The 16791-nt window shown below is 36.1% G+C and overlaps 1 protein-coding gene across 1 annotated transcript in view; it reads right to left on the bottom strand.

The window, feature by feature from the left end:
• Positions 1 to 1234: 1234 nt before the first annotated feature.
• Positions 1235 to 16791, bottom strand: part of LOC121193496 (M1-specific T cell receptor alpha chain-like) — a 41447-nt gene continuing 25890 nt past the window's right edge. The window contains exons 3-6 of the mRNA XM_041055856.1: positions 3312 to 3533; positions 3024 to 3065; positions 2823 to 2930; positions 1235 to 1574 (exon numbers count right to left, since the gene is read on the bottom strand). Coding sequence (XP_040911790.1) covers positions 1573 to 1574; positions 2823 to 2930; positions 3024 to 3065; positions 3312 to 3533 — 374 coding nt within the window. The 3' untranslated portion in view covers positions 1235 to 1572. The remainder of the gene's footprint in view (positions 1575 to 2822; positions 2931 to 3023; positions 3066 to 3311; positions 3534 to 16791) is intronic.

Here is a 16791-nt window from a genome sequence, read left to right as displayed (position 1 = left end):
TCTCCTTGTGAACTGCTGCTACAAACGAATTTCCCCACGGGGATTAGTAAAGTATCTCTTAATCTTAATCTTGATCTTAATCTTAACAAAGATCTGGAAGGCAGCAGTCTGACTTTGAACAGTGGGGTTCTTCTCTCAGGACGGGAACGTGACTGAACAGTCGACCATCGTGTGCGTTTCACTGTGATCTCCTTTATTCTCCTGCACGCTCCATCACTGAGCTGTGTTTCATTACAGCAGATAAATGTGCTTCTCATCACTGTGATGTGATGAGTCACTTTATCTCTTCCCACATTTAAAAGCACTGCTCACCACGGCTGATCTCAGGTCTGTGCAGGTCTGGACTGACGGCCTTCGGTCTGATTTTACGAATGAACCTCAGGAGGTTAAAGTAAATGTTCCTCTGTCTGAGTTTCAGGGTGAAGGTCAGAACAGGAACAATCTCATTCGACACCTGTGTCTCGAAACGAAAGGAAAACAGTGGAACATGTAAAGTGTTCAGGACTTGTTCCTGTAAACCTGCAGGTTTCACACTGCTGGTGCGTTCACAGACACACTCTGATACCACAGTCTGACTCACTGTTCACAGAAACAATTGGTTTTCTGATCACATGACTCATCCTGATGACGCACAGAACATGAACATGTCTCTTTCATATTCTGATAATCTCTGTGTTCATCTGCTGATCAGAAATCAGTTCCTCTGTTTCCATATTATCTGACATGAGTCCACAAACACAGCAGCTTCCTGGTTTGTGCTCCTTTAGTTCTAATGACAGCATTTCATTAGAACTAAGGCGGGGGGTGGGGAGGGGGGGTCGGGGCTGTTTGCAGGGGTTCCAGTGGGCTGTTTTCTTTTTCTTACTTACCTATACTTAGTACTTATGTAGTATTTATTATTACAATTTCTTTTGCTTTGACCTTCACTCTCCTGATCCCAGGAAACACTGTCTCATTTTGTCTACGCTGCAGTTGTATGTACAGCAAAGTGACAATAAAAACCTGATTTCTGAAAACTCTCATTGGGCCTTTTAAAATCCCACCGCTCTGTAACAAACCCCATTTTAGTTCTGAATGTTTCAGTAATCAAACACATTTTTTACTCAGACAAAGAGCCTTTAAAAATGTTGCTTGATTTGATATTTCTCATCTTCAGATGCAGCTGTGGGGCAAGTGGAGCCAATGTCAAGCCAACACAAAGAGTTATAGAATAAAGAACAGGACAGAGATTCAGTCTGTTGTTCAGGGTTTATTGTAACGTCACACAGGAAATGTCTCACAGCTGTTTTTCAGTGAAAGCAGGACGATCAGTGTGATATTTACATCAGCAGGACAGAAAGAGGAAAAACTCCATCATCAAAACAGCATCGCCGATAATAAGACGCAAAAAATCAAGAAAATCACAGGAAAACTTGTGTCACACAGAGAGATGATGTTAACAGGTGTATGATGAACAGCTCATATGATATTTACATGTTATTATACATGATAGAGGCACAGTGCTGCTCAGTGACTCGATGTTTCCGTGTTCAGAAAGTCGTTTGCCAACTCGTCATCGTCGTCTTTTTGTGTTCCTAAAAGACAAAAGAAGAAAAAAATATGAAATGAAAGTTTATCACACAAGAATCAAGAGATGCAGATTTAATCAAATGAACTGAAAACAGAACGTGAACAGTTTTTCAAAACTACGACGCACGTTGAACAGGAAGCTCCAGAAAGTTGTCGACAGAAAATGTGAATCAGTGATTAAACATTTTTTCATCAAAGGTGAAGAATTCAAGAGCTTTTTCATCTTTTTTTATTTTTAACCAGAAAATGTCGGGACTGTAGAACGAAATACTAATGTCGAAAACATCAAAGGAATTTTTGTTCATAAAAAACAAAAATCTTGAGATAATAACTCTGAGGTTCACCTTGATTTTCTCCTTCACATCAGTAGTTTAGATGAAACTTGTCTTACGACTCATGGACGACGCTGCGTAAAATTCTGTCTTCATGTGTCCTTCCCCTGCACTGTGCACCATAAATTGTGTCCACAGTGCCAACCCTGTCTCCTAACAATTATCTTCACATAGGACTGACACCGTTTGGACAGCTCAGCTCTCGGTTTAGGTTCTGGTCCCAGTTAAATTATAGGACAAGCCTACGCTGACCTGAAGCATGAGACAGGTTTAATTAACAGTTCAACCAAAACCACCATCTTGTCTTTGTTTCAACCATCCACCTCAAAATCTTTATGAATCCACATTTTGTGTGGTGAGAGACTGGGTTGATACTGGATTATTATTCAGGTTCTCTGAGGTTTTTATTGACTGATATTTTTTTTCTTCCTTCACCATCAACCTTCACCACAGCCCCGGGAGAGGAACCTCCCTATAAACGCAATCCGAGGTTTGACCGATCATCTGAGAGCACGAGGTCGTCATCGCTGGTGTGAACGACGGAGAAACGACCGAAACAAAAGGCGAGTTTTAAATGAAACAGACTTTATTTCACTTTGTTTGATTTTTAAGTGTTGTTACTGTCAGTCAAGCTCACCACTTCCTACTGATGTTTCACATTAAAAGTCTCCCGGGGAAGGGAGGGATTATGTCTTTTAAGATGCTAGTAGGCTTTTAATCTGAAAAATCTGGGCAGGAAGTGTTGAGTGTTATTGACATGTAGACATGAGATCAAAAAGTGGAAGAAATTTAAGGCTGAAAATAAATCTGATGCTCATTATTAATGATCCAAATGATTTTTCTCAGTTCAGACATGGATGGAAAGTTTGACTGAAAGGCTGTCGTCTCGGACACAGGCTCATGCTGTGGACTCGTACTCACACTGACTGATCCACAGCCGCAGAGTCATCAGGACGTTGAAGACGACGGTCTTGAGGAAGAGCAGTCTGAGGCACAGGATGGTCAGAGACACTGTGTTCACAGTCACACCTGCAAACAACAACAACAAACACACAAAGATGAAGCCAAAAACCAAACAGAGCTTTGACACTTTTAACCTGTTCAGTGAGATTCAGTACAAACCTGGTTCCAAAATGTCTCCACACTGAACAGACCCAGTTTCCCCTGAAACAGATCAGAGCAGTGATCAGCTGTGACTGTGATGACTCAGATTCACACATCACTGATCAAAACACTGAGCAAATGGTGTGAAGATACAAAATCAGGTTTCCTTTATAATCTCTATCATTTTTACCATTTATTGTAATTATTCATACACCGCTCACACGTTTTTCTCTTAGTGTTTATAAATCATGTTTATTTATTATAAGTCTGAGTGATGAATGTTCTGATAAAGATGATGTATCTTACCTTTTGTATCTTCTTCACATTTGTCTCCGTCTTCAGCCTTTACAAACAGAATCACGCTGTTGTACAGAGAGTCCTCTGAGATCCGAACGGCCTCTGTCTTACTGAAGTTGCTTCCATAGGTTTCATGTTTCTCCGTTGCGTTGTATCTGCTGAAACCAGTGGCCAGGCATGCGGTGGTGTTACCATCTGACAGTTTGTAGTAGGACGGTAAGAATTCCTCCCCTGAAAGACACAAAAGAAGAAGAACAACACATAAACTCACAAGAACAAAGTCCAAAGATTTGCAGCGAAACGACGCATCAGTGTGATGAAATCTGAAGTTTCCCAGTCGCTCGGCTTCATTTCTGTTTTCTGTTCAGGTCTTTTGGGAAAAGAGCGAGTTAAAGATGGGAAGTGACAGCCACTGTGACTGAAAAGGAAAAAGAAAAACTCAAACTGCACCAGAATCCAAAGAAGAAGAAGTCACTCACAGACGCACAGTGACTGAAACACAGCCTGAAACATCCACATCCAACATCCATCTGCTCGTTTACACTCAGCTTCCATGTTAGAGGCACATTTTTAGTTTTTCTTAATTGATAGAATCTGAAGTCTGTTAAAAACGTGTCAGTGTACTTTTGTCCAGTTCATGAAAATAAAAAGTCATAAAAGTCAAAGAACAGTTTTTATGTGATCTTTACGAAGCTGCTGGAAGTGAAGTGAAATTCATTGATTGAGAAAGGACAGACTTTACTACATTTAAGAGTTTTTTTATTTTTAGATGTGTATTTATTCATATATTCAGTATACCTATAGTATAAAATCTAATAATCTAATAATCTTTTGTATATTGGTTTTTAACTGTGTGACTCCGTGGTCTCTGAGCAAAGCTTCAACACAGTTTATTTTGTTTTGCACAGTAAAATAAAATCCTCTTGACTTTGAGGTTAATCTCAACACTAACGTCTCCGTGGACGATAAATCAGGATTTATATTTTCACTGGATGTTTGATGGCTCACGTTCTTCCACCGTGAGTTTAGCTCCAGCAGCAAACGTCAGTGTGTTTCCTCCGAGCTGTGTCGCACATTGTTGTTGTGTTGGACGGTTACTGCTCGGCTCAGTGTCAGAATATCAGGTTTTACTTCCTGATCAAATGTAAATGGAACATAATTCACTTTGTACTGTGACGTTTTTATTGTTACTGTTGAATAAATAAATAAAGTTTCCTCCGACGGGAAAAACAGCAACTGCATGTTAATTTTAGCTTTTCATTTTTATTAATATTAAAGACTTTTAATGAAAAAATTACCTTCATAGATTATTATTATTATTAACACTGACTCTGAAAAGCTATAATATACTGAAATAACTAGTTCTGTCATTGTACAGCTGTCAGCTGTCAGAAAGTGACAAGTTTAACTTTTCATTTCCGTTTTGTAAAAGTTTAAGATTTGACACAAACAACAAACACAAGATGCTAAATACAGTTATTTAGTGATTTCTCTCAGGCCTACGTCTGTGTGTGTCTCTGTGAGTCAGTGTGTGTTTCTACCTTCATTTAAAGTTTCTGTTAGTGTCACATGAATGTTGTGAGTCTGCAACAAGAGACGTGTGTAATCTAAATGTTGAACTTTGGACTGAACATCGTCCAAAAACAAAATCCCTGCGGCCGTTTTTCACGTTCACGTGTTAAATGTCACTCACGTGACAGAACTCTCAGTCTGATCCCAGATCCAAACACGATTCTGAAGTTGTTGTTATTCACACAGGAACTAAACCAGTAACAAAAACCAGTCCAGGACTTCAACATGAAGAGTCCCTCTCAACGCTGCACGAACCATGAGTCTTGGTTATTTTAAGTGTTTGTTTGTTTGAATGTGAACTGCAGGTTTCACCGGGTTCAACAGGATTCATGCCACTCAACACACAACCTAACACTCGCTTTGTTTTACTGTGAGATGTTAAAGTTTGAGTTTTAAACCTTGTTAATAATAAAAATTCCACTGTAAAGGAAATTTCCATGAACACCTGTGTGATATTTGTTAACTTACGTTTTTCTACCTGAACTTTGGTTCCAGCACCAAACAGGAGCTTGGCGACTCCGGACTGTGTCACACATTGTTGTTGTGTTGTACAAATAGAACTGGTTTAAGTTCCTGAGGTTCGCATTTTGTTTGTTCAATAAAACTTCTACATACGAAGAATCAGAAACATTCAAGCGTTAACATCAAAGCACAGTTTCAACGAGTTTTAAACGTTTGTGTGATTTAACCGACGCGGCTGAAGAGACCGAGATCGATGAGCCTTCTCTCAGCAGCTTAGTGTCACATGATACTAAACGTCTTTTACAGCAGATTGTGTGAGTTTCAATCTCACATTAAAATCTGAGGGAAATATTTCCTCACACTTACTTGTGATGATGATTAGTTTGATTCCTGATCCAAACACAGTCCTGATGTTATTCACACACACATTTATCTCCCAGCAAAAACCCAGTGGACTGAGTGAGGGAGGTGGTTTATATGTGTGTGTATCTTTAAACATAGTTAACTATGGATTTTATTTTGTGTCTCTGTTATTTAAAGGAAGTTAAATATTTTCTCTGCATTTTGCTTATTTTACTTTCGTCTCCTTTTCACCAAACGACTGGTTTAGTTTAAAGTTTGTCCGTTTGCTTAAACACGTTCGTCCTCTGAACAGCACAGACTCACTTTACTAAGATTACATCATCATCATCATCATCATCATCATTACATATTTTTATCAGTCTAAAGCTTTGTGTTATGTCCTGTTCTGTTTAGAATAGTTTAACTTGTATAAATGTGATCAGATGTGATTATCTGGGATTTTAACTCTTAACAGTGAAAATTCATTTGAAAGTGATTGATTACTGAGGAAAAGCTCTGACAGTAACAGTGATTATTAATCAGTAACCAGTCGGATTTTAACACCCAGCTCTTTCTAACACAGATTATCTGAGTAAACTTACGTGACGACACTGTGACTGTGACCCCAGATCCAAACAGGAGTTTGTAGCTGTTACTATTCACACAGTAAATCAGCAGCATTCAAAAACCAGTGGAGCTGCTTCATTAAACCGAACACTGCACACACCAGACTCAGGCTGTTTCACAGTGTCTCTTCATTCGTTGTTGTTTATCGCTTATTACACTTGGATCCTAATCCTTTAATAAAAGCTGGACTCACTCAGAAACACAGTTAATCTGATCCCACGGCCGAACGTCATTTTCCATCCACCTGTCACACAGACATTCACGCCCCCACAAAAACTCTGCTGCTGCGGATGATTCAGGTGTTTGTTTGTTGGCGTCTTTTTCAAATGACAGGGCTGGAAATATGATTTCATTATTCATACTTCACAAATTGACTGAACATCTGATCAAAAATGGTCACAGCTTCAGTGGCTCTCGGTTCAGTTTTCAAATATTTGCCTCATGGTTTGAGTTCGATGTGAAAACAGCAGCTTTCCACAGACAGGTACAGTAACTGCAACAGAAACACTGATGACGTGTTCATGGATCAGCTGATTGGAGAGTTAAATGGATTCCAGCAGCTCAGATTATCAGTGTTACTGTCCAACCATGTGTCAGTACATCAGTGCATGAGTCACTGCCACTGATGTTAGCGTGTTCTGACATATGACAAACTGCATGAACTGAATCAACATGAACGGCATCGCGATCACGTCATGATTTTACTAATTACAACTGTTCAACAACAAACGCTTCAACACAAACACAGATGGAGGTTTATCAGTAAATAACAAACATCTGTTTGTGTCTGTAAACAAACTGTTTGTCCGTCTCAACAGACCAGATGACACTGACACTGATCAGCTGATTTATGGTGTTTGACAATAACATGTTAAATCAGCTGAAAGCAACATGAACAGTTTCAGAGAACAAACACAGCTTCCTTCCCTATCATTTACTCTACGTGTGTAATTCAGTTATTGTCGTATGTGAAGAGAAACATGTTCAAGTTGTTCCAGCTGATAAACAAACAACAGCACAAAAACAAACTAAGACAACTTTTTATAAAACTTTCTACTCACGTGTTTGAATTCTCAGTCGAATTCCTGAACCAAAAATCACTTTCAGGTTGTTACTATTCACACTCTGCATGAAAGCTCAACAATAACCTGCTGACAGGACGCACACCGACGACCAGTGAACATGGAGTCATTTCACAGGAACTAGAATTTCAGTGTTAAACTACATGTGTTAACTTTTAGCACAGTAATTGGTATTTTGTAGTTTTGTGGCGTGTGTGTCACGTGATGTGTGTTGTCTGTCGTTTTATCCACTAGATTTTGCTGCTTGACTTGTTTTTGTGTGAAATGTGTCTCAGCTGATGGTTTTGTGTATGTGTTTGTGAGTCTGTCATGAAGAATGTTAATGTTTATTAAAACAATATTAACGAAGTCTCTGGTTCAAGCTCATTTTAGATTTGAAACGTTTTAAGTGAAAACAGCAGCAGATTCATAAAAACTGACGTGAAAAGGACACGAGTCCAGTTTCACCTGCACATTTAACCATGAACATGACAACTCACTGACCAATCAGCTGCTGAGTGAACTGAAACTGGACTCACTGGTTTCCACTGAGACACGAATCCCTGATCCGAACGAGATCTTTTGGAGTCCGGACTGAGTCACACATCAGTGAGAGCTTTAACGAGAACTGCAGCCTGATACTGTCGCTGTGTTTCTAACTATCTGTGCTGATTGTGTGACACTTCAGTTAAACCTGTGTCATCAGTTATTCTGATTTCAGACATGTTCATATATTCTAACTGATGTGCTGGTTCACAGGTCTCATTCGCATATTTTGTTCCTTATTACAACATTTGACTTATTGACACGAATGTGAGATGAAGCGATATCTTCACATAGAAATAATCTACATGTTCCTGCAGTGACCATCCTGTGGTTTGTTTTTGCAGTGTTTAATATTAGTTTTAATTGATAACTGATCAACAGAGCAGTTTGTCAATATCTAATTACAGCTGCATTGTTCACCACAGATAAACAGCTTCTGTAGTTGAATTCCATTTTTTCAACTTGTCAGTTAATAAGCTTTAATATGTAATATATGATATAATAATTTATTTCAGCCGCGTTCTTTTAAAGACTGTAAAATCTTACTGTTTTGTATTTTTAGCCGAGTTCCTCGTCCAAAGATCAGCCTTCGAGTCGCATCATTCACACACTGAGACACTTCAGAACACAAACTCACTGAGCAGCTGATTCAAGACATGAACACAGTCACACATTTCCACATGTTTTCAAAATGGTAGATTTTCACTAATGAACTAATATTTGCTGTTGATTCTGTTCTGTCTGAGGAGCTGTACACTCAGATGGATTTGACTGACAAATGAGTTCCATGATAAAACATTTCGTTCTCGTGACTCATCATCTCAAGATTTAATCTAATAAAGAAAACCTGTTTCTTTGTCCAAATAGTTAAAGCATTTTTTCATTGTAATGGAAGGAAACGAAATAGAAAAAGAAATATTTTACGTTGATTTTACTTATAAATTATTTGGAAATGGAAACTGCATTAATGGAAACCTGAGTCAAATATGACAATTTAAAATGCGACAGAAGAACAGTAGAGTTGACTAAACTTAATAAGTTCACTCTAAGAACAAATAACGTTCACATAAAAGTTGTTCGAAATATTTGTGCCCCTATAAAAATCATTAGTTCACAGATTATCTGGAAATTAACTTTAAATGAACTATGTAGTGATAAAGTGACTTACTGGTGTGAACTATCAGCTTTGTGCCTGATCCAAAAGTCAGTTTGTTGCCACCGTAATTCACACAGTGTCACACTTCACTGTAAATACACTGAGAATACACAGAGTCTCTTAAAAACTGCCCTAAACTTTTACAGTAACTATGAAATGTGAATGAAATCACATAAACTCTGGGGTAAAACATAAACTCTGACCTTTAATAGATGGAAATGAATTATTCAGTGTTGCATCTGTGGCTTAGTCTGTTTTATATTCAGGGTTGATAGGATGCAACTGACTCCTATCAAACTCTTTCAAATACATAAGGGGCTTATTTTCCACAGTGACCTCCAATATTTCTGTTAAACAACACGAAAAATTAGTCGATATGTAAATTTAATATTTTCATTGGATATTTCTCCCATAGAGATACAGAAGCTTTTAATGCCATTATCAGTGCCAGTGTCAGTTCATGTTATTTACTGATGCAACAACTCGCATGTTTTTTTTTAAATTTTGCTTCAGGTTTCTTGAACTCTGTGGGTCAGTTGTAATAAACAGTTTTTACTCACTGTCATGGACGATGAGTTTAATTCCAGATCCAAACTGGAGTTTTTGGAAGCCACCATCAGTCACACAGTTCAGGAAGTCTGAACAAGAACTGAGATTCTTCTTGACAAGAAGCGAAGGTTTTAAAGCCTTTGTTTATTTTTTCTCTTTATACATTTTTGAGTTTTCTAATTAGAGAAATTCTTTAGGGTTAAATTGATTAACTAATCAAAAGCAAATGTAAAATGGTCTCGAAAGTGCATCTTTTTATACTATTAATAAAACTTGTTCTTACTTGACTGAGTTTTTTCTATAAAATATCAATCAGTGTTAAAGTAATGATTGAACAACTCATTTAGTCTAACAAACAGTTTCACTTTCTGCCATTTCCTTTGGTAAAAAACACTAATTTATCCAAACTTCATTTTCTGCCAATTTTCTGTTAATTTGTCATTTCAGCGCTTTTCATCACATTTAACTGCAATTACATTTTTAGCAAATCTGCTATTGATATTCATAGCTATAAAAACAATATCTATTATTAACGCTTCAGCCTTTGGTGAATTATTAGTTAGCAAATGTTCAGTGATTGATTTCGTTGTTCTGTGTTTCATTATCTTACTGTTTTGTATTTTCAGCTCAGTTCCTCGTCCAAACATCAGCCTTCCAGTCCCGTCATTCACACTCTGGGATGTTTCATTACATAAACTCACTGAGCAACTCAGTGTGTGTGTGTGTGTGTGTGTGTGTGTGTGTGTGTGTGTGTGTGTGTGTGTGTGTGTGTGTATACTCATGTTTTTTTTTTCACATTAAGTGCTGAATCAGTTATATTTGAATATACTGCCGTTTTATTTGTCTTTAAATAATAAACAGTTTTTACTCACTGTCACGGACGATGAGTTTAATTCCAGATCCAAACTGGAGTTTTTGGTAGCCACTTGTAGTCACACTGTTCAGGAAGTCTGAACAAGAACTCAGATCCACAAACACTATTGCATTCAAATACTTTACAACATAAGATACTTGTATGTATTTTCTGTTGTATTTGTGATTTTATTTTGTAGATTTCTGGGTTTAAGTTATATCTGATGAAAGCTCTAGGCACTATTTTGATTGACGTCTGGATCAACAGGCCATCAGACGTTTGTTTGGTGAGTGTTATGTGGTTGGTTGATAAGCGGAGAACTGATACTGAGTAAATGGAATTATATCACAAATCTAAAAATGTTGAAAGTTTAATACGAATGTGATTTTGCTTATTGTGTGAAATTAGTTTTAACTCACAGGCTTCAATTACTAACTTGGTTCCTCTTCCGAAGCTGAGTTTTCTGAGTCCAGAGTCAGTCACACCATGATCGACCACCAAGCAAAAGCTTCAGATACAGAGTTTTGATACAGAGTTTGAAAGGTGTTTTCTCTAACACACACGTTTACACTTTTATAAGGAAACAATAACTCATTTGGTTCTACAGACAAAAAACTGAGTAAAGTGAAGTGACAACAAACTATGAAGTCAATTATTAACTACAGTTATTGTCTTCAGAAATTTTTAAAGAAGGTCATTTTCTTACTGCTTTGTACCAACAGAGTTGTTCCACTGCCAAAGAGAAGTTTTGCTCCTCCGAGATTCACACAACAACAACAGGATGAATGAAAACTGCCTCCAGCTGCTGACTGGTTTTAGTGAGAGCAACCAACAAAACCTGAATTTAGTGCTGATAAAAAAAGGCCTTTTAGAGAAATTAACTACTTTAAACCTGGTATAAACCATCAGTTGTTAGGTGATAATAAATTAAACAAACTTACTGGATTCAACTGTCAGTTTAGTGCCAGAACTGAAGGTGATTTTATAAACTCCAGAGCCAGTCACACCGTGATGGCAACAACTACAGGAACTCTGATCTCAGCCACAGGGGTCAAATTAATGTAATAAAATCTGCAGACCTGCCATCAATGGAATAAGAAATCTGTTTGTTTTTACCATAATGACGCAAGTAAGCAAGTGTTTGCACCTTAAAACAAGATTTAAATATATTCTATCAACACTAAAATAACAGGTAAACCTTTCTTGCAAACATTTGGCAGGATTTTATTTTGTCTGGATGTATTATCTGAAGGGAGATTGAAGGTGTTTGCATTTTCAGCTTGTTCTACCACCGTCTGTCATCAAGAAAATCCAGTTAACAAGTAAACTTTTTAATGAGTTTCACTGATCTACACTTGCTATATATTTATTTATTTACGATATAACTGAAGCCTTTTAAAATAACCAAAATTCTTTTTTCTTACTTGTTTCTACATGTAGAGTTGTTCCACTGCCGAAGAGGAGCTTCACTCCATTATTCACACAATGGTAACAGACTCAGCAAAAACATCCGGAGCCAACAAAGACAAACAGATCTTAGAAATATCACTCTCTGTATAGAAATTAATCTAGAATTAAAAACGTAAATAAACACTTGTTTAAAAGATATTTCTCATATATGAAACATGATGATATGTAAGAAAGAAAACATCAGGCAGTTAATAGTTGTCAATGCAAGAATTAACTGCGTAGTAAAGCAGGAAAAGGGTGTACTAATTCTGCGGTGGACATTATGTTCTTATAGTATTTGACTTTGATTTTCCACAGAATTCAGAATTCATTTCCACTCTCTGTGCCTCCACCAAAGATGAAGCTCAAACTCTGAGTGTTTCTGTCCTGAACAAATTATATTGTGGGAAGTTTCTCACAGTATCGTTAGTATAGTAAAACAGTATAGTTAATCACATCGTCTACAACCAGTTTGATTGTTTGACTTATTCTGCCCAAAGTTAGATGGTTAATTGTTGTTATTTTTATTACTGACTATTTCTCTGAGTGAAAAAATATTTCAAAATGAGTGTCTGTTCTATCACTGACTTTACAGTGGCACTACAACGCTCATTGTAGGAGTGTTAACATGGAGATGGACATAATGTTTAATAATATTGAAATTTCAAGACTTAAAGATGACTGTGACTGTGACAATGTTTTGTTTTGTATAGTATGTAATGTATGAATTTGAGCTTTCAAAGTTAAGGAAATACTAAATGTTGCTTGCCATAAACAAACTAACTGTAACTAACTTTACGTACTGAAGATTTCTACTCACTGCTCTTTACAATCAGTTTGGTTCCTTTTCCAAAGATAAGTTTCCAGTTTGATCCTGAAGCAGTCACACAGTGGATCTGCTCGAAACAATAACTACAGACTGTTTCCTCCTGAAACTTCAAGAGTGACAGTCAAAATATATTATTTCTTTTAAATAACAAACTGCTTTGTCTCCAAACTATGCATCTTAAATACCAGAAGAATTTCCTATTTGACACAGAAATCTGTTAATTCTACATTTACTGCTTCCCAACCTTGTTCTTTACTCTCATCATTTCAGCCACTTTCCACCCATGAATCAATTAATTAGTCAATAATTATCTTAATTCCATTCTCAAAAGCACAAACATGTTTTTCTTCCTGAACAAAATCTACAGTTTGAACAAATGAACAGTGATGGACTAAATTAAATCATTTGCAAACAGATGTATATTAAGAGTTTTTGAATTGAAATTCCAGCAGAATTTTCTACTGGATGTATAACGTTTGTTAATTAATACATTTTTTGAAAAATGTTATCATTAAAATGTAATGATCCTAAAATTTGTTTTCAGATCCATTTATCATGTTCCTTCCATCATAAGTTTTAAACTGTTAGTACTCACAGCTGTCTGTATCAGCTTCACAGTTCCTGTTGAAGCAGTCACACAGTGGATCTGCTCTGAACAATTATGACGTTACTTAATGTCATATGAAGATATTTGGTTCTATTTTGTGATATTTTATTAATATGTAAAAATACATTTTTACTAATCCTCTATGGGATTGTTTAAAACAACTGGATTAAAGTACAAGAATCATGACATATGATTAATCACAATAAATGTAATATTTCATAAATGAAACATTTACATAGGTCTGAAAGTTGTTTTTGGCTGAAGTTTAAGTTTATAGCATTAATAGAGGTTTTGGGGTTTTTTTGCTTTTTGGTTACTGAATCTGCTAGTGGACATTTCAGAAACTGTTAAACCAGGTGAAAAAGATTAATTCAATGTTACTTGTTTGTTATTTCTTACAAATTAATTAAATAACTTACTTGATTCAACCACCAGTTTCGCACCAGAACCAAAGATGAGTTTGTTGCCCGAGTATTGATTCACACAGTAACAAACCCAACTACATTAACCCTGAGGTCAGTGACACTGGTTATTTCCTCATAATAATTCTGTTTATACTTGGAACAGGTTTTTGTTTTGTTTTTTGTTTTTTTTTTTTAAAGGTGTTTCTTGTAATTCTTATTTGGCTTAAAAGTAACTAGGTTTAAGAATCAACATGAATTACACAAAGGTCTGTACAGAAAGTCAAATATTGATCAGTGTGTTGGGACCATAGAGGAGTTTTAAAAGCTGTTTTTATCTGAACTAAAAGGTTCATCTAGCATTTTTTCCTCCATACATGAGCTGCTCGTGTGCATTTCAGCCACTGTAGAACCAGATTTTTTAAAAATTAATTCAAAGAGTTAATTAGATCAAAGTTATTATTTTACAAATTAAGTAACTTACTTGATTCAACCATCAGTTTTGCACCAGAACCAAAGATGAGTTTGTCATTCGAATAGCCAGACACACAATAAGAAACACAACGACACAAACCCTGAGGTCAATGACATGGACTATTTCTTCACGAAGCTATCTACTTAATAAAGCAAGAGATAAAACTATTACTACAGTTATGTACAGACAAGGTAGGAAACCATGAAACACTACAAAACCTTTTTGTCTGTAGTCAAAGGTCAACTAGTGTTTCTCATTTGTACTGAAGTTGCTGATGGACATTTCAGCCAGCTGTAGAATCAGGTGATAAATGCCAAATTCTTAGATTCACATTTTATCAAACGCATCAGATTACATATGAATAAAAATGCTTACTTGATTCAACCAGCAGTTCTGTGCCAGAACCAAAGATGAGCTTTGAATTCCCAAAGTTAGTCACACAACAAGAAAAGCAGCTACATAAATCCCGACATCACAGACACAAACTATTTCATTACCAAACTAATCGATTTATATCTAACTAGTCACAAGTAAAAATTTATTCAGAGTGTACAGAACTCGTATAGAAGGTAATATTTCAGAAATGAAATACTTTGTCTTATGGTCCATCTTTTTTTTTTTGTTTTGGTCTGTGTGGAAGCTGCTGGTGGACATTTCAGCTACATTACAGTTATGATACCCGAACTAACAATGAACTCGATGCACTTTGGAGTTTTAAAGGCCACGTTTTAATTAAGTCTGCCATTGTTTCTTGCAAAGGAATAAAATAACTTACTTGATTTAATTCTCAGTTTTGTGCCAGATCCAAAGACGAGTTTTGAGTTTCCATAACCAGTCACACAGTAAGAACCTCCTCTACTTAAACTGAGGTCAGTGACTCTGCGTGTATCTGAAAGGCTCTATGGAAGGAATATATTCCTTATTGATCTTATTTGGCTTAAAAGGAATTTAAATTAAAGATGAGAATTGTAAACATATGACTAAAAAAACCAAAGCACCATAAATGTGTGTATGAAAAATATGAATGTTAAAACGTGGGTGAAAGGGAGTTCCTATCTAAAGTAAAAGTCATCTAAAAGTTTTTGAAGTATATAAGTTTCTGGTTTAGGTCCAGCTGAAAATGCTGAATTCCGAGAGTTCGAATAGATTAAACATGATTACTCACAAAGGAATAAAGCAACTTACTTGATTCAACTCTCAGTTTTGCACCAGAGCCAAATGTGATCTTATTCCCATAGTCATTCACACATTAAGAAACCCAGTGACACAAACCATCAGATCAAAACACTGAAAGTTTCTGGAGCATGAAAACAACACAGCAGTCAACTAACCATCAGTTCAGAAACACAAATAAAATTATTTTGCCACTACCATTTTTTTTTTTTTGTTTAAATTTCACAAATTTATCAAGTCATTTACTCAGAGTGGGTCTGGAGAAAGTCATGGAGGCATATTGTAAAGCAAGCTGAATTACATCCACTATTTAAAATTTTACCTTGCTCATTTTAAATGTTGTATGTCTCCAGTTATGATTTGGAAACCTGTCTGTCTCCTACTGAGATTGTAGAAAAAATAAAATGGGTGTCATCAGAAATCAGTGGATTACTATACAATGTAATAATATATGTACATGTATATATTACACTGAATGGGAACAGACAGGTTAAAGTGGATATTTGTCCTGTCATCAGTTTTTAGTTTATATGTCCTCTGTGGATAAATTCTAGATGATTTACAATAATAATAGTTGAACTTACTGTCCTCTATGGTCAGTTTGATGCCATCCCCAAAAAGTATCTTCCAATTTCCCGTCCCAGTCACACAATGTTTGTTCCCTCAACAAAAACTGCCAAAGGACCTGACATGAACAAATTTAATCACATCATCTGCAAACAGCTGTATTTTTACTGATAGATTCTTAATACTTTTAAGGATCCAGGATTGTGTTACATGACACATACTAATTAATTTTAGAGAGTATTCTTAATTATTTTGGGTTCATGTGACTTGTGCTTAAGAGATTTGCATCGTTCCTTGAAAATCTAAACATTGTTTTTATTAAAATGTAGCATTAGTTTGTATTTCGAAGTATGAATGGTGTTTGTAAAGCAAAAAATAAAACGTCATGAAAAACAGACGTCAGTCATTTTTTCTTTTGAATAATTGATTATTTCTTAATACTCACTGTTTTCTACTGTCAATTTGGTCCCTTCTCCAAAAAACAGCTTTCTGTCTCCTGAAGTAGTCACACTGTGGATTTGATCTGAACAATAACTACATGGACTATTTTGTTATCAAGGGAGAATAGTTACAGCTAACAAGAAAAAGATACTGCTGTTTAACTGCAAACTATTAAGTAAGATTAAATGATTGCATTTGATTACATAATTTAGAATTAAAGGACAGAAAGGGACGATCTGTTATTGTGAAAACCATGTATCTCCCTATGGCATTTTGTGGTGCAGAATCTTTATCTTCACTGTCATTGTCGTCATTCAGGGTGTTCGAAAGCGTAAAAATCATTGAAAGTACATTTTCAGTGAAATCAGTGATATAGTTT

This window comes from Toxotes jaculatrix, chromosome 14 (assembly GCF_017976425.1).
Source record: "Toxotes jaculatrix isolate fToxJac2 chromosome 14, fToxJac2.pri, whole genome shotgun sequence".
NCBI lineage: Eukaryota > Metazoa > Chordata > Actinopteri > Toxotidae > Toxotes > Toxotes jaculatrix.
Note: the sequence above shows the minus strand (reverse complement) of the source record. Positions and strands in the feature narration are given on the sequence as shown.